Raw genomic sequence first — 22852 nt, forward strand, 5'->3', positions numbered from 1 at the left:
ACACACACACACACATACACCTACGTTTCGATGCACACACGCACAGGCACCTGCACACATGTGCTCACTCATTTCTGACTCTTTGTTCTTCCCACAGGCACTGTACAACTCCATTAAGAATGAGAAGCTGCAGTGGACGATGTGAGTTCCAGTGTTTATTTCTTGCTCCTGTGTCTGTGCTTGTGCGTGTGTATTTGAATCAGTCGTGGCGTCAAAGCAAACATGTATGTACGTGAATGCCTTGGTGGGGAGATGTGGTCGGTGTGTATATCTGCATACGGTAGAGTGCACTAAAATTCCAGCTTACATGCTTATGCCTGTGCTGATTATGCCTGCCTGCTTGTATGCACTTATACATTCCCTGACAACATGTGCAGATGAAATGATTCAGTGGCGAAAGTAGTTAAGCAGTGTCACTCTCAGTCCAGTACATCTTGTTCAGCAATTAAAGATCACATCCAGTACATTAAACCACATATATCACACACAGTACAGCACACCCCATATATCACACACAATGCAACACACCCCATATATCACACACAATACAACACACCCCATATATCACACACAATACAGCACACCCCATATATCACACACAATACAGCACACCCCATATATCACACACAATACAACACACCCCATATATCACTCACAATACAACACACCCCATATATCACTCACAATGCAACACACCCCATATATTTCAACCAGTACAACATACCCCATACATCAGTAATTCAGTATATCACACACACTAGATCACTCTCAGTACAGTATATTTCACTCAGTACAATACATCACACCTAGTATATCACATGCAGTGCAGTACATTACACCTAATACTGTATCACACTCAGTGTATCACACTTAGTATATTACACTGAGTATAGTACATGAAACCTAGTATATCACACTTAGTACTCTGCATTACCCATAGTATATCGCACTCTGTGCTGTACATCAAACCCAGCTGGCCGGCCGCTGGCCGCCCGTAACTGAGACGGAGCAGCCTGACGGATCAGCAGCTAGCCGCTGGCCGCCCGTGGCTGAGACGGAGCAGCCTGACGGATCAGCGGCGGCGGCAGCGCAGCTCCGGGGCACGGCGCGTTCTCCTCAGGCTCCGCTCATCCGTCACGCTCAGGCGCGCATCGATCCCCGGCGTGCGGCGTCCCGCACGCGCCCGGCCTGCGAGGTATCGATTGATGCGGATTAACAGATGCAGGTGAAAAGATGGGGAGATGAATCGAGGGAGAGAGAGAGAGGGTGAGGGAGAGCGCTGAAGAGTGAGTGAGATAGCAAGAGAGAGAGAGATAGAGCTAGAGAGAGAGACAGCCTGGCTTGTTAGGCTGATCATCACCACCACCGCTCCATGCCCTCTTCAGTGCTGTTGTAGGAGTTTGGGGGGGTAAGGGATAATGGAAATGGCCGGCCTTGGGGCCTACAGTCCATGTGGGATGTGACACAATGGGCCTGCATCCTCCTCTGCGGGTCCTATTGCCTGAAACTAAAAACTATATTAACCCAGTAACAAAGGAGCAGATGGGCAACAGCAAAAATTTTCCCTTTGATTGGTGCAACACACACACACAAACAGGATGGTTGCATTTATGTGTGCATGGGTATGGGGTCAGTGGCTTGTCTTGGAGGATTTACTTACAGTCTTTTTGTTTCCAATGTGTTTATTGATGAGGCTCCGTCAGCACTGCTGCCTGCTCTGAAGCTTGTGTGTCAAGGGCTGCTATTCTGGATTGGCTTCTGTGATGTTCAGAGCAGCAAATGAAGACTCCAGTTTTGCAGGCTTTGTTGCCATAGCTACAGTTCCATGGCTACAGTACCATAGCTACAGCTCCCCTCTCTGCAATTACCTCTCCGTAGTCAGGGCTGAAAACTGAAGGCACGCACACACACACACACACACACACACACACACACACACACCTCAATAATAAGCCCCACTTAATTGCTGTACAGCCTCCCCCCCCCCCCCCAGCATAAAAAGAGATGATATAAAAAAGTAAGATATTCACTGCTGTGCCCTTGTGTTTTAGCACTGGGTTCCCTGCAGCCTATGATGTTGATTCTGCTCTTAATGAAGCTGCTTATATATATATATATATATATTTATAGTGGTGCTGTGTTAGCCATCATAATTTGTTGTGGATGAGGTTTTCTGGCAAATTATATCAGTTTAAATGATTTTTGGGAAAAAAAAAAAAAACACGTGTAGGCATCTCTCTCACACTCGTTGCCACATGAGCAGTGTGCACTCCCTCCCCAGTTCCATTGAAAGGGGGGGGGGGGGGAGGGACAGGGAGAGATTCTCCTTCCTCTTTTCCCTGAAAGAGAAAAAGAGAGGGAGGGGGAGAGAGGGGGGAGCTCGGAGACTCGTTGCTCTTCTGTTATTCCCTTTCATTCGGTGCCTATCTTCTGCCGCCTGCTTTAATCACCCACTGTTTCCGGCCACTGTACCCCCTTCCCCCTCTCTCTCTCTCTGCTTATGATGACACAGAGCTGCAGGGAGGGAGGGTGGGTTAGAGAGAAAGTGTGAGAGATAGCAAGCGAGAGAATGTAGCGTGATGTTGATGTTATCTGTACTTTTAAAAAAAAATAATTTGTATAACGTGACAGATTTCCAGGTGGCTAATCCTGCAAAGCTTATGGGTTCCAGTGTAGGCACATGCCTCACCGTGTGGTTGGAATATCGATTGTGCTTTAAAGTAGCTCTGCATAACTAGCAGCAGCATGCCCAAGGGGGGAGGCTTTCAGTTGGCAGGATATTCCCAGTCTCTTTGCATGAGATGGGTTGGCCAGGTGCCTACAGCCCGCCTGTGCCCCCGGTGAGCAAACTGCTCTCCTGCAATTCTGCGACTGCGCAGCTCGGGCGGGGGTACTGCAGAGTGAGAAGCAGCGCACTGTCCTGCACTGTCCCCACAGACATGGGGAAAGCTGCAGCGCAGTGAAAAAGCTTGGGATAAGAAACTGTCACATGACGGTGTGTTTTCTTGAGCGATTCTGCGTCGAAACGCGAGGCAGCGTTGGGACGCTGCGTTCAGCTGCGTTCTGCCGCCCGTCAGCTGAGGCGCAGTTTGAGTGACGGGGCGGCTCTGCCCCCGCTAACCGCTGGCGTTGCCGTGACGCGGGTTCCCCGCCCGGCGTCCTCAGACCCGCTTTAATCACTCTGACGGTGCCTTAATTACACGGGACAGCCGCCCGTCTTCCACCCCTCCTCTCCTCCTCTCCTCTCCCTGTTTCCTCGTTTCCTTTCCTTCCCCTGTATCTGCTTTCCTGTTCTCTCATTTTCCCTCTCTTTATCCTCTCTTCTCTCACTTGCTTCCTTTTTTCTCCTCTTTTGCTTCTCTCCTACTCTTCCATTCTGTTTTTTTCTCCTCTCCTTTCCTGTTCCCCTCCTGTCCTCTTCTCTCCTGTCCTCTCCTCAACCCTCCTGTCCTCTGTCCTTTCCTCTCCTCTCTTGTCCTCTCCTTTACTGTCCTCCCTCTCCTCTTCTCTCCTCGTCTGCATGTGTTGGGGGTTTCAGGCCAGTCTGCAGTTACCAGGCAACAGGCAAGAACTGTACCGCACACAGTGTTCTCCAGCGCTCCTCACTGGCATGTTAGGGGTTAACTGCATTTGTGTACCATTGGCTCTTCGTAACACAGTTGAATGAGAGGGGAAGGAACCATTTTGATATTCCCTGCTCCTATTTTCAGATTCTCTTCTCTGGTGGTATTAGGCAGTCTTCGCTGCCTGTAAAATAGATTCTGTTTTATTTATTTTTAGTACAAACAAACAAAACAATGTAATGAAGAGAATTTGGGCAGAGCTGAAACAAGCTGATGTCATTATTGTGATATTTCGTTGAAGGGAGAACCAGGATGTTTTCTTCCCTTTTTTTCCCCCCCTTTCCGTTACTAAGAGCTGGGGCCGTTGCTAAGCGGAAGTCGAGTGCCTCATCGTCAGGGCGATCTCGTCTGAGAACCTCCGCTGTTACGTTGGGTTTCGCGGAACGCTGCTTGAATGGTGTTGTGCTGAAAGCCTCCCTTGTAGGGATGAAGCAGGCCATTAGCCGGGCATTAGCCGGGCATTAGCCGGCTAACCGTGTGAAGGCGCACCTAATCGCCCGCCTAATCGCAAAGCTCTTTCCACCGCTCTGTAGATTCTGCCTCTCCGCACTGATCCTAGGTCAGTGCCCGATTCCACTGATAATGTTCTCTGCTCTGGAGCAGGGGGTGGGCAGACCGAGCCTAGGTCAGATATTTGGGGAGGGTGAAAGGCACCTGGGTGCCGCGTGGCTCTGTGGTGGGACGGGAGGGGGCGGGTGCATGGCGCTCTAATTAACCGCTGCCTGAGGGTGTTGGCCGCGGCTGCCTAATTAATGGCTCGTTTAGATAAGCAGCTGCCTCTCGCTCCGCCGTGGGGCCCTGGGCGTTGGAGGAGAGCCGGGCAGGGACAGCCTCTGTTGTTTCGCACCCTTTAGACTACGCGGGGGGGCCTCCTGCACACCCGGGCGCGTCGTCGCAAACGCCCTTCGACGCGCGCCGCTACACGCGGCCTCTTTAGAACGCTCACGTGCAAAATTACACGCACCCTCCAGCGCGTTAAGACACCTCATTACCCAAGCCCTCCAGCACACTGAGGTACATCGTTACAAACGGCAATCAAAACGGAAAGAGCTTCATTAGGGACATGACAAATAGCCTTTAATTCTTATCTCATATGCCATACATTCTGAAAGGCATGCTGCTCTGTCAACTAAGAAACCAGAAGCTCTGCCTCTGAATTACATTTTTTTTAAATTTTTGGGTGAGGTTTATGCAGTGCTATTACTTTCATTTAAATCCACTGTTCTTCTTCTGGGGCCAGGATTCAATGATTTGTCCTTTGAATTACAATTAAAAGCTAGTGCTGCATCTTTTTAGAAACAAACACATTTTGACAGGTTCAGCGATGCTAAACGAAAACATTGCACATTACAAATAAAAAGCGTGGCAAAATGTAATAGCGTTGAAGGTAACAAGATCCTCCGAGATGCAGTTTAACACAAGGAACAAAGGCAGTTTCTGTGATAAAGTAGAGCATCACAAACTCGCTGCAGTAAAAAAGATTTTTTTTTTCCCCCCACCGGTCTCTGCTGTGCTTTCATTGCCCAGAGCTGCTCACAGTAAGGGATTGTGTGAAAGAGCTTCGCAGCGGGGAGGCGGGGGAGCCGGCGAAGCCGCTTGACGCTGCTCGGGGACCAGGAAGACATCAGAGCGCCTTTCAGATGAGAGCAGTCCCACATCTGAGAGGGACGCTCGCATTTCTGACCTCAAAGTGGGGGGATCGATACCGCCGAAGCCAAGCTGTGACACCCTTTTATCAGGAAACAGGACTGTTCCACAAGAGCAAAATGCTGGGGGGAAGGTGGGGGGGTGTGGGGGGGGGTTGGAGAAGACAGGATTTTTTTCAGTTAACTGAGATTTTTCGTGCCAAAAGGGAGACATTATCAACCAGAAGCTGGAAAACAAGGAACTCGAACGCAAAGATACTATCAGCCTCAGTATTGTAAGGCCAGTTTGGAGATTCACACTGAAATGAATTAAGGTTTGAATGCAGTACATTTGGTAAGATTGTATCAAGGAGAATGAGATTACTTTCTTCAGCTCCAGTTAGATTTTTTCCATGCTTTTTCCAGTGCTTTTTCACTTCCACCAAGGAGAAACAAGAAATCAGGATATCAGTGGCTATGCTTCCATTTAGTTAAGTCTCAATCGTCAATGTGGGAAAACAGACTCAAGGAGAAGGCTATTTGTTTTAATTCCATGCGTTGCTAGAAGTATAGGAGACATTGATCTGAATGCACATGTAAGACATACTCCTAAATTCAATCAAACACACACAAACAAGGGTTCATTGTTTTTTCAGCTTCTGTTAAACTAAGCAATATGTTCATAAACATTTGCCATATACCCATAAGGCTAGAATATCCAAGAAAAAACAAATAACTCCAAAAACAGTTTGTGCAGAACTGTTGTATGTGGGCCGTATATGTAAAAATATATTTTATGCTATAATGCATAGTGCAACATTGGTAAGTCAAAATACATTTTCCAGAGTAAAGACTATGTCAGCTAATAACAGCAAAGCACACAGCAAATTAATATATCAGGTATTAGGTGGCTATTTGTATTCTGCTGTGATTAATGGTGATTAAAGAGCTGAGCATTTTGACAGGTGCCATAAATACTGTATGTGTAGCTGTAGCGTGCGTTGTTGGCGTTCAGTCCTTTAGGCTTCCACCACCTACTGGCTGCAGAAGACCACCTGGTCAAAATGCTGCTAGCTAGGCTACTGTGACTGTAGCCTTTCTTTCCATGGACGTCTATGGAACACTACCGGCTCACATAGGCAGTCATGCCTAGTGCCACATAATTAATGATTAACCAGCCACGTCTTTTTTTGTTGTTGTAGAATACAGGTTGCTTGACTCGTTTTTAAAGGTTTTTAAAGAATTCATTAACAGTAAAGCACGGCAGGCCACAAAATTGACCTTGCACTGGTAATTATGAGAAGACTAGTTTTCACACAATACCACAAACGGATGACACCCTCAAGAGACAGGGGGAATCCACTAACCTTTGCAACGCACGCAACTGCTCTACCAAAGAAACAGTGACACAGTGCCCTATCTGGGTCATGCATATTTCAATTCCATTGTCTGCACACACTTCAGAGCAAAAATGACTAATTTTTATGCAAATGGTGTTCATTACCTGGTGTGCATGGTTCAAAAGATGATTGTGAGCTACAACTTTCCATAACTGTGGATTTTGTTTCGATGACCTGAAACCTGCCCATATTAGGGCACGGTCTATTTAAAAGCTCTACATTGTGTAAACTTGGTCACCGTGGAAGCTGTCATAGTAACAAGAGGAAGCTACCGCTAACCTGATGTTGTGCAAAGTTGCGGATCTTCCACATAAGGATATCCCTCTTTCTGATACAGAAATGATGTGTTGTTACAGAATTGCTTGGTGACATAGATGATGTTGAACCTGCCACGTGCTCTACCAGGTTTTTTCATTGGATGGAGACAAATATTTAGATCAACCATGCTGCTATTCCTGCACCATTATTTGTGGGCCAAATCAAAATGAATCCTTTGTAAAAGGACAAGCAGGTTTCCAAAGAATGTAATTGAATCAACGCTTACTCCGCTTCAAAAATAGTTGCGAACGAAACTAGCCTTTTATTCTTGCACATTTGGACATAAAGTAACTTCACACCAAGATCCTTCTTTGAGTTTAAAAAATTGTGCCTGGATGACTGTAACAAGGTACAGCCTCAAATGCAAGCTAGTGGAGCGGACAAGATGCAACCTGGCACAAGCCTTGCTCAAAAAATATTTTATGAAAGCTGAATTAAATGGATTGGTAAATGAATTAATGTCAAAAACACCATGTTTCACAACTGAGAAAAATAACATAATTGTACTCGTAAGTTGTGCTTATTTGATTTGCATCCATACTTCAGTGAATCAGTCATTAATATGGTATGGATAACTTTTTCAGCTTTTCTGCAATTAAGAGCTTAAGTGGAGCTACTCCATTGTGTTTTTTTTCTGGCAATTTAATGAGTTTAAGAAATTACTGCAGCTGTTGCAACAGAGGAAATGTATTTAAATATATTATCCAAACGTTTCGATGGGTGTCCGCTCATACTTGTGCATTGACATCAGCAATAAGCAGAAGAACAGATTCGTGAAGTGTCTCATTATTCCATTTGTCATTCATTAGCTTGTTTATTTTGTACTGCAGTCCCAAAATAGTAGCATTTCATTTTACAGAAGCAAAAGTCTGCTTTCTCATGGTGTGATATCTTCCTATTGCCGTGCAGCAGAGAAACAAACATTGAGCTGGATCTAGCATGCTGGGAGGTGTGACCCAAACAGAGACACGCTCGAGAAGGCAGGTGTATTTACTGCTGCCTGACTAGCCAGACATAACCCATGGTGTCAGTCACTCAGCGAGAACTGATTTTCATTTGCAACAAAATCTCACTTCCGTGGCTGTATATTTTTAACAGTAAGTAAAGCAAATCTGTTCAGCGGAGCTGGATTATTACTGGATGGTTTGCTTTGGTGTGACTGAATTGCATATGCCCTCAGCCAGTCTTTTAATATGCAGTAGATTTCTCACCATAGAATTACACTGGTCATCTGACTGAAGATGGATCCTACACAGCTAAACCAACCATTATATTACATGGATGGGGTTTTCTCATTCACTGTGGTTGCTCTGATATACCCATCCAGGTAGTATTAGGATCAATGGAACTTTCGTTGAACAGATCCCCGTGCAAACGTGGGCGATGTTTGCTTTTGGAACAATTATTGACAGCTGCATGAGGGTTTGGCTGCGTGACTCTTCTCTTTTCGTCCCTGTCTCCATAGCGATGAGGAGGAGCTACGCAAGTCGTTCTCGGAGCTGGCCGACGGGCGCTCTGACTCCGCCTCCCGCAGCATGAAGCGAGTGGACAGCGGGGGGAACGCCTTTACGGGCGTGTCCTCGCAGTCGGGCACCCTCGTCTACAAGGCGGGCTTCCTGGTCCGCAAAGTCCACGCTGATTCTGACGGAAAGAGAAGTACGTGCCTTCCCTGCTCCTAATCCACCAGTTACCTCTCCTCCTGCCCCAGTCCTTCCCTCAACCCTCCCACCCCTTCCATCCCTGCATCCTCCCAAATCCCTTTTTTTATTGATTGGAAACATTTCTTGAAAGACTTTTGCTCTTCACCTTAACAACAGTGGATCTGTAGGCACTGCAGTTATATATTTCATAATCTCAAAGCACTTTAAATTGAAGGGGGAAATCTAACCACTGTGTGTGGCCCCACCTGGGTGATGCACTGCAACCATTATTCTCTACGCTCAGCACACATCAGCTGAGGTGGAAATAGGGCAAACAAAATTAGATGGATAAAATGTAATACTTTTATTCTGCCTAGTGCCAGATTGTGGTATTTTTGTATTTTTTGTACTCTGTATATTCATCAGTGTGATTAAAAGCAAATTTGTAAGGAGCTTTAAAATACAGTACCTTGCATTCAGTTGGCCATACAATCGCCCATAGCACCAATACAAAAACAACTACAGATCAAAATACAGTTAAATTGATCTGAAAGAAAATATGAGGATGGTTAAAGCCAAATAAACTTACAGTACATATAGTACATTGAGCATATAACAAGAAACAGTGTCTCAGTGATTCTTCCAATGGGATCCAGCAGAGTTTACTGTATGTCTCTTTCAAAAATGGCGGACACGGGAAGACGCTGTTTTCATGCTTAGTTTTACATTCTAAGTTCCTTTGGCATATTCAGAACATTCACACAACAGGCAGTTATAGAAAAACAAACACATCACTTCAGTAAAGACCAATGGGAGAAACAGACTACTAAGTGTTACAAACATGGTACTGCTTACAGGTAGACACAGGTATTTGCCTTTCTCTGTAAGACTGCGTAAGACTGATATGTTTGACTGATTTGACTGCATAGGACATTAACATGATTGTGTATGAGGTTAGCATAATAATGATTGTGGTTAAGGAATAAAAGGAAACATGCAGAATGTGCTGGACAGCTGTGTCCTCTGCCTCAACCTGCCTTCTGTATGGTAGTAACCTTATAAGATAACCATGAGAGTGACCTTTGATCCTGACTTACGGTATAATGAAAGTGACCTTTAACTATGATCTTGTGTGCTGTGATAGTGAACTTTAATCATAACCATGTTTAGCATGAGAGAGATCTTTCATCATAGCCGTGCTTAGTGTGAGTGATTTTAATCGTGACTGTATGTGCCATGAAAGTGACCTTCAATCATGAACATGTGTGATATGAGTGATTTTTAATCATGATTGTATGTTCATTACATTATATGGTCGTTTAATTTGTCCCTGTGGTTCACAGAATCACAGAGCGAGGTCAAATCATATATAATCTTTTTTTATATATTGTCAAAACCACAGAGTTTGCAGTATCAGAGAGAGGTTCAATCATGTTCACAAGCATTATTGTGAGATTTGATGGGGGCTGTGTGGTGGTTTACAGCACCGAGGGGGAAGAGAGGATGGAAGACCTTTTATGCTGTGCTGAAGGGGCTGATTCTCTACCTACAGAAGGTACGTGGATGCGTCTCATGCAGGGTTGGGTGCGAGCTGTTCATGCTGCTAAAACTGTTCTTAGTGCAATCATGTGTCTTCCAGTCCAGGTAAAACCTGGAAGTGTCTATATGGACTGGTTATAATGTGGCCAGTTATACGAGACTGGTGTTTATTTTGACATATAATTTAGCCATGGTTTTAGTCTGTCTATTAATGCAGGAAACAGTTGTTGCACTCAGTCACAACTGACTGCTGGGCTGTCCGCTCAATGCAAGTGCATGTTCTTTGATATAAAAATATATTTTATTTTTATTTATATTGCTATAATGGAAAAATAAATGTTCAAAGTTCAGCATCTTGGATGTAAATTGCACTTGCACTTTTTATGCATAACTTTTAATTTTTTAAACTCTTTTCTATTCTTATTTTTATTTACTTATTTTGTTTTGTTTTTTTGTGTTTTTAAGTCTAAAACTGTCTTGAAAGTGTGTGTTTTTTTTAACTGTGTCAGTGTCTGCACTATGCTTTTATGTTGCACCAGAGAGACTGGCGAACAAGACTTTTTGCTATACTGGAATGGTATAATGACAATAAATTGAGTTGAATTGAAATTGTAGTATACTACAAGTTTTAAGTCATGCCACGTGTCTTCAATGTCTCAGACCCCAGTTGTTATGTATTCAGTGTCTTTTTTTCTCAATAGAACTTAATTCCTAATCACAATGGTGCTGACTGATTAATTGTTCTATAATGAGTGAGTCATTCGATTGGCTGCGCAACCTGTATCCATACTATTCAGTATTCAAGAGCTCAGCTTCCAGAGTGGGTGTTTTGATTCTTGCCTTATATACAAGCCAAGTGTTAATAGAAAACCATGCAAGTATGAATGAACAAATTGCAAGTTGAGTCATATTTTAAAAAAAGACTACATGTGAAAAGCAACGGAACTGAATAACATCTTTTATAAATGATATACACATTCTGTAGCTATTCATTAAGTTTACAGACAACAAATCTGTATTATTGTAGAAATTAAAAATTTTAGGGAACTTGCCATTGCTTAAGTTTCCAGATTGGTTTCCACTTGATTGCAACATAACATTACAGCAGGATCTTTCCAGAATGATCCGCCGTGGTACAGGCTCGGGGGCTGGCACGGCCCCGACGGCCCATATGGGTCTGCGATCCTGTTGCGGGCCCGTGCCAGAGCCTGGGGCTCGGTTTCAGATAAGGCTGGGCCCTTGGACAGAAACCAGCATGAAACCCGCAGGGTCCGCGTGGGTCCAGAGTTACCCACAAACGTACGGTTCGGGCCAGTCTAGTTCTGTCTTTCATACCCCTGATTTCATCCATACCTCTGTGTTTCCCTCCTGCTCTGCCCGTTAGCAAAACAACTGCGTCACAAGCACTGCGGTTCACCGCAGAAGTTATTCATCACTGCAAAATTTTATCTTATGAGAAGAATGTCAAGGATTCATTCACTCCTGTGCTTTTTCTGAATTATGATACTCGACTGGATATTATCTGTTTAGCTAACTCTGGCACTCAATGCATTGATGCACCTACTGACCTGGTGATTAATGTGCATTGTCCCTTTTAACTAAAAAAATATATATATATAAAAAAATAACAGTACTGTATATGAAGCACTCAACAACAGTAATCAGTGAATGGTTGCTTTTGAATTTGACAAGCAAGCAAGCAAGCAAACAAGATTTGTCTCTTATTTCTACACATTTAATTAAATGTTTCTTATTCTTATTAAATTTCACATCCAAGGTTTCTGTGTTCTGACATTTCATTGATCCTAAGAGGAATTCTCTTTTTCATAAAAAGTAATGATACCATTGCGTGGTGTACTTGTATAAGCCAATGTCATGGTGGAATAATCAAAGAAATGCACAACTGGCGCTGGAATGAGAGAGATGACGCATCACTAGGCATTCCTGTGCTCTGAACAAAAATTTGAGTTGATACATTTTAAACCATGTTTTTATGGCGGTTCGATTTCTTGCTGGTCACTCTCACACCCTTGTTTGCCAGAGAACATCTCAAATGTGAAAAATAGCTGCTCTGCTGTGTTAGCATCCTAAAGTGTGCAGGCAATTTTTGTGACAGTAAACTCTGCATATATTTATAAGATGCAAAGTAGGATCTCCTGCTGACGAGCCAACATTATTTTAGTGCCATCTTGAAGCTCTACCAAGGTGCATAAAAAAAGACAGCCAATCAAAGAATTCCAGCTGGTGGAAAAAAAATCTTTTTAACTCCTCATTATTAAACATTATTTTAAAAACTAACATTGCTGTGCCTGTAAGCCTTCATCAGGTACATTTTGAGACAGGCAACCGGCTCGTCTGAGAAGGGCTTGAAGATTTGTGGCCGTTAAACTTGTCTCTTCCTGCACTTTTCCGTGGGACGCAGGGTGAGTTCAGGCCGGAGAAGCAGCTCTCCCACGAGGACCTGAAAAACGCTGTGTCCATCCACCACTCCCTGGCCATGCGGGCGGCCGACTACAGCAAGAGGCCCAACGTCTTCTACCTGCGCACCGCCGACTGGAGAGTGTACCTCTTCCAGGCCCCGTGAGTCTCCGCCTCCCTGCCTTCCTCTCGGGTTTCTCGCTCTCTGGTCCATAATTACCGCTCGTAGTTTTCGCCCGGGTGAACTTTCAAGCGCACTCATCACTTTAGTGTCCTGCGGAGTATCAAAAAAAAATGTAGAAGTTAAATCACAAGGGGGATGTGGCTCCTACAAGCTCCCGGAATTGTTGTTTCCTCTGTTGAAAATGGACAAAATATTACAACTGTAGAGCTCTGTTGGGTCTCATTATAGGAGGTCCTGAGGGTAAGACCTCATGTTGCGCACGTCCAGGGTGTGAAATGATGCGAAAACAAAGAATAGGAAGGAGAGCGGTGTTGACTCCTCCCCCTTCTCACACCCGTCTTTTTTTTCTAATTTAGCAAAAAAAAAAAAACCCACTGGTACCTCTCTGACCCCCTCACACCCCCATTCTGTCATCCCCCTGCCTCTTTCATGGAGTTCAGCCAATCACATCCTCCCTGAGATGCAGCAGCCCCTCTGGGAGAAGTGAGGATGCAGGAGAAAGACCATACGCTCCTCCTGGAGAGAGATGCTCTTCTCCAACTGTGCTATTCACAGCGTACACTGTCCCAGATAATCTGTCATGTGCTGTAATCTGCGCTAGCTGTACGTGTCCAAGACGTCTCAAATATTATAGTATAGTGTAGCGTAGTACGGTATACATGGGAATGTCTGGTTGTTCACATTCACAATATTCTTTCATTTGTGAGCAATGATGGCGGTTGAATATTGGTACTTATATGAATGGATATTCACTGCATCTTGTCTGTGATATGTGAGCAGGTGACCTGCTTCATGATTGGCTTTTGGCCAGTGCGTGGTCAACCCACATGTTCTTAGTGTGATTAACTGTAAATGTGTGGGTGACCTAGATCATCAGGCATTCATAAAATTGAACAGATGCTCTTAGCCAGAGGCACTAACAGAAGTGCATACACTAAGGTTAGGCAGAGATGACACCAAGGCATTTATTAAATTCCCAACATAACATAAACTGCCATTGTAGGTCCAAGAGGAAGAGCTTTAAAGTGGCAATCCTTAATTCTTTTTTATTAAAAAGCCATGTATGATGCCTTTTCACTGGAATTTTTGTTGCAATATCAATTCAAAGTGTTTTTGGCTTCTGAAATTTCTCCTTTATATACCATTTTTCACTGCCGGTGTCTGGTGTGACAATCCCGCCAAGCATTCAAATATGACGTGAGCGCTAGAACCGTCTTTAAAAAGCGTCTTTAAATTAGATTTGGCATGTAGCTCAATATTACCGTGTTAGACAGGATTTTTAGTTGTCACTTGGCAGTCTTCTCTCTCCAAAATACACTGCTGTTGGATTATCTACTGAAAAAAATATGCACCCAGTGTTATCCTAGTAGCTTAATAGCTTAGTTTTCAGTTGAACTGGTATTTTGAGCGAGAAACTTTTGCGACCACTAGTCACCACAAATGTTGGCAAATCCCCCAAAACTAAAAAATTAAGGGTTGCTTCTTTTAGTAGCCAATGGATTTGCCTGCATAAGTAAGGGTGTTCAGCCCAGAATAAGTTCAGGATTCGAGAAGCAGTTTGAAGAGGTGAGTTTTCAGCCTGTGGCAGAAGATAGGGCTGTCCTGGCTGGTGTGGGGAGCTCATTTCACCACAGGGGGTAAAGAAGAGAAGAGTCATGGCCAGAGGTTGTAGAGTGGAGTGGTCTGTGGCCTGTGGTTAACGTGTATTCAATTCCTCTCGAAGGAACGCGGAGCAGATGCAGTCCTGGATCACTCGCATCAACACTGTGGCGGCCATGTTCTCGGCCCCGCCCTTCCCCGCGGCCATCGGCTCCCAGAAGAAGTTCAGTCGGCCGCTGCTGCCCGAGACCAGGTCCAAGCTCTCTGAGGTGCCTGCCTACACTTTCTTATACAGACCTGTGACCCTTGACCCTTGCCCCAGACCATACAGCATGGAGAAACTGTACATTTTCAATTGAGCATAGCTGGTGGTTACAGAAACAATTCAGCATTCTCTGTATTCAGTATAACTGGAATCGGGAGCAATCAGAAATCATGTTTCAGTTGCTGATGAATATTTATAGGCACCTGCTTTTTAAAAGTCAGGTTGAACATTACAGAGAGCATCAAATATCACATGCTCACAAACTCTGAGGTACTGATCCTTTGGCCCCTCCCTCAACTAACCCACATGACTCGGAGGTGGGCCATGTTATGAGCCTGCGTTTGCTTTTTTTTTAGGAGGAGCAAGTGCAATCCCATGAGGCGCGTTTTCGCACCACCTCTTCAGAGCTGGCCGAGCTGCGCTCGTACCCCCCAGACCGCAAGGTCAAAGGTCGTGAGCTGGAAGAGTACCGTCATCGAGACGAATACCTGGAGTTTGAGGTAAGAGGGGGCATTGAGTGGTCAAAGCTAAAAGAAAACATTGTTTGTATTCTCTGCTTGGAGCTTGAAAATATCATGTCTTTTTGTGGGGATTTGGTACTATTGATCCATTGTTCCAAATGGGAGATATTGATTTGAACTCGTAATTTGGTTAAACTTTAATTGGTTTCACTGCTGTGAAGCAGTGCTGACCTGAAGCTGGGTTGTGTCACAGTGTGTTAGTTTCAGTCTGCAGAGGTTTAAAGATGGATGACTGGCACATTTATCGGCTGTGCTCTTTTGTTTGTAGAGCTTTGTGCTGTTTGGACTTATTTTTAGATGCTCTGTAAAATTCAGCACCCTTTTCTGGATTCAATGAATGCATTGACTATCAGAAAATGCTCCCTAATGCACTTAATTTTCAGTCTGAGGTAATGATTGCTTATCGCAAGTTATTGAATGGTGCCTTGAATACCAGTTTCTCTGAGATCTGGACATTTATTGGGAGACCTAGTACTGAGTTCTGACAGTACTGCATATATCCAGCTGATCCTGTGTTGTGTTGCTGTAACCCTTATTCAGACAGCAGAACCAAGTCATTGGTAGAGAGTATTATTGCACGGAGCAGGATAAGCTGCATGCATTGTAAAAAATCAATGAAGTGCGGTGTTTTGGAAGAAAGGTAATCTGTTTCTCTTCCTCTGCCTTTCTTTTCTCTCCTGCACCGGCTGTCTCTCATTGCCTTTTCTTTCTCATTCTTCCTTCTTTTCTTCCCTGTATCCCTCTTGTTTTTTCCCCTTGTTTGACCCCCCCCTGCAGAAGACACGCTACGGGACGTACGCCATGCTGCTGAGGGCTAAGATCCGCTGCGGGGATGACGACCTGTCGGTGCTGGAGTCCCAGATCCTGGAGGACAGCGGGCTGCAGAGGGCTCAGTCCAGCCCCACGCTGGACCGGGACAGCAGCGTGGCCAGCAACTCCAAGAGCAGCAGCAGCAACAAGCGCAACGAGGGCCAGAGACACAGCTACAGGCAGGCCGTCAAGAAGTGAGAGGGACCGGGGGGGGGTTGGGGGGGAGGGTGCTGTTTCCCCACCCAAATTTTTCTTTGAGGTCCGAGAGGTGGGATGGCTGGGGGCCAGGACATCCGCGTGGATGTTCCCCCCCCATTCCTCCGTCTCCCGAGTCTCCTTGGCCAATAGGAGAGAGGCGGAGGTCATGTGACTGGCAGGCGTCAGCGGCGCGGATGCGGCCGTTGGCGGGAAGAGGGCCAGAGGTTTCAGGGATGTAGCTTTTGCAAGGAGGCGCTCGTAGACGGGGGACCACTTCTGATTGGACGTTCACTCACTCAGACAGCAGAAAAAAACACCCGGCTTCTCATTTCTCAACACAAAGTCTTTCTTTCATCCACCAGACAGCCCCTGACCTCTCTTTCTGCCACTCCCTTACTACACATAACTCACAATTAAGCATATATGTATGCTTATATGCTTATATGCTTATATATATATATATATATATGCTTCTATATAGATATATATACATATACATATATATATATATATATATATATACTTTTTGTTTCAAATCTTTTAAAAATGTAATCCACTTCTGTGACTTATTCCTTCTTCAAATTTAACAAAACAGTCTCTGCCTTGGAGTAGGTATGTGGACATAATAGATTGTTTTATTATTTCTTCTAAAGGCCTCGATGTTCAGGGCCCATTTTTAATTTTTTTTGCCATGGGCTCCGTTTGATGGGTGTCAGGGTGTACCTCTCGGCCTCCCCCCCCCGTCAGACCGAGGCTCTGTCTTGCCCGCAGTGGCTGGGGGAGGGGGGTCCTCTTGCTGATTAGGGCAACGAAGAGGACCCTTGGGCTGGTTCAGTGGTTAGAAGGGGCACTATGACAGCCAGGAGGACCGCGGTGCGTTTCTGCCCGACGGAACGGAGGCCAGATTGGGGGGAAATCCGCCAGAGGGGGGATTTTTTGCTGGATCGGTGTTGAGAGACGGGAGATGGTGGCTGGGCCGACTGACGCAGACTCCTGCATGCGCAACCGTCATTTCTCAGCTTCCCTCCTTCTCGTCCTTTTATCCGTCTCTCTGAGGGATAGAAGTGCTCTGTCACATCCTGGGGAGGGGAGGGGGGGGCGAGGCGGTTTGTGCCATGTGACGCAGTGGGCAGTGATGAACAAACCTGCGTTATTCTTCTCTCCTTTGCAGTGAGAGAGCTGTTTTTAAACCTTTTAACTGTCTCATTTTTGATTTCTTTCTTAAAGCATAATTGCTTGAGCTGCTTTGTTCTACTGTGAGCTTTTCACGAGTAACACTGGATATGTGCTTTTATTCTTGGCTGTTGTCTAAACAGATTGGCTTGCTTGCTTTGATGTCAGATGCTTTTTATTTAGTTATTTTTTTAAGCTTTTTACCCCCTTGATTTTCTAAAAAAAAAAAAAAAAAAAGAGAACAACGAGGAATTCTGTGCTTGATGGCTTAGCGGTTTATCTATTTTATTTATGGTTATTTGATGGCACTGTCCCCTTGGGTGAGCTGTTTATTTCTAAAAGACATGTGCGCACGTGTGTGTGTGTGTGTGTGTGTGCGCGCGCGTATGTGCGTGCGCGTGCGTGTACACGTGCGTTTAATTCCCTTGTTTATGCAGCCTGTTCTAACACTCACCAGGCAGAACCTGAATGTCTTGTTTAATCCGTTGAGCAGTTGGTTCTCGTTTGTGCCGTGAAAAGTGTGATCTTTGAAGTAGGTTTTTTAGAATCCTGTCATGTTCTTTTCAGTCAGAATGTTCAGGGGCGCTGAAATATTAGATGTACTTTGTATTTTCATTTTGTACCCCCACATAGAGGAAGACAAAGGCAACTGTCTGTGCACCTGACAGGTTTACAGACATATACAGGAATAAGTTCCTTTAAATCAGTTTCCAGGCCATTTATTTGGACATGCTTTCAGATTTTGTTGTTTTAAAATAAGACACACTATAAAACCTTTGTGGTGATTCCCTGAGGGGGATTTAAAACTTTTGACTGAATATGAAAGGAAATGTTTCACACTATTTATACATACACGTTTTTAGAAGAAAAAAACTGTGTGTGATTTTGGATATTACTATTCACTGCTTTTGGCATCGGTTTGCTTGATCATTGAACCTGGCTGTGATACAGCACACTTGTGCGATTCTTGCCTGTTGCATAAGAGCCACGTCACGTCAATGAAGCGGAGAGGCGGTAGGGCAAACGCTAGGCGGTGAGGTTATTTCAACTGCTGAATGAAAAGCCAAGTAAATAAAAGCTACCGCCGAAAAACAGGAAGAAACTATTATTGAGAGGATAATACTTTAGTGCCAGCTTAGATCACCTTGCTGTCTATGTTAACAATCAGTGTCAAATATTCACCCCCCCCCTTCCCAAATCAAAAGAAAGAAAGAAATAATATAAAAACAAATATTCAAAATCCACAGGCTGTATTTTTCTAGGAACATGCATGTTTAAGTAAAGTGATGTTAATTTTAATGCACAATATAATTATTGTTGATGCTGCAGATTTTTCTTCTATCTTTAACTTAACGTGAAAAAGTATGTGCTTTGCCTTCAGTATAATTTGCCCCTTTAAATGAAAAAGGTATTCAATGATGTAAATCTGGTAACAATCTAAATCAAGTTCATTGCACAACAACTTTACATGTGCAAGAAAATAATGTACCATTCTCTCTAATATAACATGTGAGTGTTATGAACAATGAGAAATGAAAAAGATGTTTTCGTTTTGAAATGTAACTGTTGGTGTTGTTTATTTGAAGATGTATTTATGAATGTAACAAAAATATCCAATAATAAGTAAGCATACTCAAAGCGGGTTGTATAGTCCCACAATGAGCTATTTAAGCCATGTACTACTCAGGCTCTTACTGTTCAATCATGAAATCATGTGCAGTGATGCCAACATTCTACCAGCAGAGAGCGCTGTTCTGTGGGACATTCAAACAGCCTCAGCCATACACTGCACAGCTCTGCACTGCACAAGTTTGGGGTGATCCACCAATTGGGCTGAAACTACGCGGACTGCAGCTTATTGGCCATTGACGAGGAGCACGTTGTCTGCATCATGCTGTTCAATGCATATGACGGTCCAGGACCAGTGTGTTACGCTAATGTTGAGTGGATTTGTATGGGTGACTGTGTGCGTTTTGTGTATGTGTGCATCGTGACTACTGAAAGTCTTACTTGTACTTCTTTCTTGTGAAACAGTCCAGGAATGTAATCGATTTTATTTAACCTTTTTTCTGGGTGACACAGATTATATTTGACTTTTTTCTTGGTGACACAGCTTCTATGATTCAGTCCAGGGCATGAGAATTTCAGTCAGTGCAGTAGCTATTGTACACTTGTTTCATTAGCTACTGTAAAGCTGGCTAATGCTACATTAACGGTACAACAGCTGCACTCCTGCTGGATCAAGTCTTCTGCATTTTAAGAGAAATGGGTAGTTTCACTGACACAGATTAAGCCTAGTCCTAGACTAAATTCAATTTTGAATGGAGATTCTCCATACAAAACCCTGTTGAGTCCTAGACTAACCATAATCTGTGTCTGTGACACTGGCCCTAAAGGTCTAGAATAGAGGTATGGAGGCTGCTCCAGAAGGCTGATCCTACTAACCATGTTCCCCTTCCACAACTTTTTCAGTCTTCTTCTCCTTTATCCTTCCTTTTGCTCTGCTTGCGTTTCTCCTCGCAGTTTTACTTTCCCCATCAATCTTTTTCTAACCCTTTCTTATCTGCCCAAACCCCCAAAATCTCTCTCTCTTTCTCTGTCTCTCTCTCTGCTGTGCATGGTGGCCACTGGGTCAGGATAAAGACCCTGGAACTGATGCAGTATTTCCTCTCAATGTGGACATTTTAAAGCATTTTCACTGAGCCCATGCACTGCACAGCATGCTTATGCCATTACTGGTGTGGGGAGTACTATGACTATGATTACTATGATTGTATTATGTGTAATGAGTATTATTTCTAGGGGCCCATTATTTTTTGAAAGAAAGGAACTCTTTGTAATCACTCCAACTCTGTCATCACACAAAACAGCCATGTCGAACACTGACATGATCTCGATATTTGGGGATTGTAGGAAAACGTGTTAAATGTCTTTAGAAACGTATTGTGCCCCACGGGGAAAGTGTTCCATGTAGTACCAAGCACACAGACCACCTTTATATGCCTGAATCATAAATGTGCTTGGCTACTCGTTTGCCCACAGGATATCATTGGGTGCTCGTTGAATGAACATTTCTGTGAAGGGCTGTCTGCCGAGAAACATCTACAGTATGTCTAGAAAAGTCTGCGGCGTAGTTTGTCCTTGCCGTCTGTCCGTCTGTCTCGTGGGAGGGAAAGGATGTGGCCAGGGACCATGCGCTTCGCCTTTCACGCCACCCACGCCATGACATCACAGAGCAGCCGCAGGATCTTCTCGCCGCCGGTCTCCGTGGAAACCTTTCCGACCACAGTCGCCGTGCGCTTCAATGCTCACTGCTAGTAAAATATCATTTCGCCCCCCCCCACACAGGTCCTCGATCTGCACTGAATTTAAGTAAATTTATGTAGATGTAAATACAGCACAAGATCTATCGTAGTCTCCTTTCCACTGTCATGTTTTGTGTGTTTTCAGCTAAAAAAAGGTTAATGGTATATTTTTCGGTCCATATGTTAACCATCTCTTGAATGATATTGTATTTGAATGCTGCTTTATATACAGGTGTTCTGCAGAAAATGCTCAGACAGCGCACTCAAAACTGTCAAGTAGGGTTGTTTTTTTTCCTCAGTGTTTTTAGATCGCTACGAACGTGGCTTTATTGAAAGGTTTTTACGCGGTTTGTTGGACTCACTTTAGCTGTACACTTGTCGACAGCCTGTAAAGTTTAAACTATCTGAAAAAAAAAAAGTGTTTGTATATGAGCTTTTTTGGAGGCATAAAGGAAAAAAAATAAACGAGCTTTTGAAAAAGAAACAGAGGTGCTGGTGGTTCTGCATGTAACATTTCATACTAACTTCAAGTCGGCTTGACAGGTCATATTTGTAAGCCGGCCATGCTAGCAAAGGTCATTTTGCTTTTGAGAGCAAAAGCAAAATAGCCAGCGACTCCTTGCGTTCACTCTGCAGCCATCATGTGAGCACACTTCATGTGTATTCAATGGAAGCACAGGCAGGTATGTGCCACTTAGATGGGCCAGGAGGCTCATTTGGCAATAGCGTGGTCAAGATTCAATACCAGATTGTGAGGAACATCACACCACCCACAACCTAGTGTCTTAAAGTGCAATCACTTTCTTTTTCATTAAGCCATAAGAAAAATATGAAAACTTGCATTTTCCAAACTTTTTAACAGGAAAATAATTAAATTCCCGTTTGAGGTGAAATAATGTCTGAACAGAAGAGCTAGATGACTGAGGGGTTGTGTTCCTTAACATATTCAGCTTTTCACAGACAGCCCGTACAATGGAAACACACTAGCTTTTATATAACTAGCTATCAGAACATTCAGAAATGAATTAAAAATGGCACCAACTCTAACATTGATGACACTGAAACCAAGCTGACGGCGTACATTGGGCCAATGTTGGCCAAACATAGACACTTTGATTGGCTCAATGCTGGCAAATGAGGTTGGGAGTTGGGACAACGTCATTTTGGTCATTGGACCTATGTTGGTTTGACATTGGCCTCCCTCAATGAATGAGTGAATGAATGAATGAACGAAGGAACAAATTAATGAATGAATGAAACCTGAAGTCCTTCTGGGAAAAAATAAGTTATTCTATTCTATTCCAACCCATCAGCAGCAGCCATAGATGGACCACTGTAAGCTGGCCAAAATAAGACATTTATGTCGTTTCTGAATGTATTATGTATTATGAATTGTATTAATGCTATAATGGAACGTAGATATAATTTGTAGCTTATTTAATTACTTTGCTCATTTTTTTACCGTCAAAAGTAAACATTTTTACATTTTAATGACATGTTCTTAGAAATTTCATCAATCTGATTTACATAAAAGGTTTTTTTTCCACTAGCGTTAATGGAAAACCCTGATTATACAAATAGGGTGAATGTACCTGTTGTCACTTTACCATTAGTGACTGTACCATCAGGAATGAGCGGGCACTATGGCTTGTTGTGTAAGTGACTGTGTGGGCAGGTAATTTAAGGGTTTAAGGGCAATGTAAAAATAAAGCCTAGCTGTTGAGGGAGGAACACATTATTGCTCAGATGGCATTACAAGCTAAGTTAGCAGGCTAATGTTAGGCTGTGTCGATATAGGGCGAGTTGCGAAATACCACCACCCCCCGAGTGGGATCGGGCCAATCAGAACGATGACTAACGTTAAGTGTTTGGATGGGTAACGAGCTATCGCAGTAAGCACGCCATTGGCCGCACGGTTCGTCATCAGTCGTTCGGCCAAAATTTTCAGTGTCAAAAAAAGTTAGCTTTCTAGTTAGAAAATTTTATTTCTTTTATCTGATATATAACAAACCATACCATGTCATCTTTTTGAAACCTTGATGACATTAATTTGGCGTTCACTCTGTATTGACGCCATAACTTCGCTAATTATTCCAGCTGAGCAACATCTGTGTTCCCCCTGCACTGCGATATTTTCCTTTTTAATTTCTATGAAATTGTTTTACTAAACTTGCAGCTGCTTAACCATGTTTATGCCAGAATGCCCATCTGTACCTATGGTACTATGAGTACTG

The 22852-nt window shown here is 43.8% G+C and overlaps 1 protein-coding gene across 3 annotated transcripts in view; it reads left to right on the forward strand.

Annotated features, from left to right (window-relative positions):
- The window catches only part of LOC135247489 (PH and SEC7 domain-containing protein 1-like), a 63773-nt gene extending 42671 nt beyond the window's left edge, over nt 1–21102 (forward strand). For all 3 annotated transcript variants that reach the window (XM_064320983.1, XM_064320984.1, XM_064320985.1), the window contains 7 exons: nt 98–141; nt 8432–8622; nt 10091–10161; nt 12568–12725; nt 14471–14615; nt 14968–15111; nt 15910–21102. In XM_064320983.1, the coding sequence (XP_064177053.1) occupies nt 98–141; nt 8432–8622; nt 10091–10161; nt 12568–12725; nt 14471–14615; nt 14968–15111; nt 15910–16140 (984 nt within the window). In that variant the 3' untranslated portion in view covers nt 16141–21102. The remainder of the gene's footprint in view (nt 1–97; nt 142–8431; nt 8623–10090; nt 10162–12567; nt 12726–14470; nt 14616–14967; nt 15112–15909) is intronic.
- The last annotated feature ends 1750 nt before the right edge of the window (nt 21103–22852 follow it).

The sequence above is a fragment of the Anguilla rostrata genome, chromosome 2 (genome assembly GCF_018555375.3).
Source record: "Anguilla rostrata isolate EN2019 chromosome 2, ASM1855537v3, whole genome shotgun sequence".
NCBI lineage: Eukaryota > Metazoa > Chordata > Actinopteri > Anguilliformes > Anguillidae > Anguilla > Anguilla rostrata.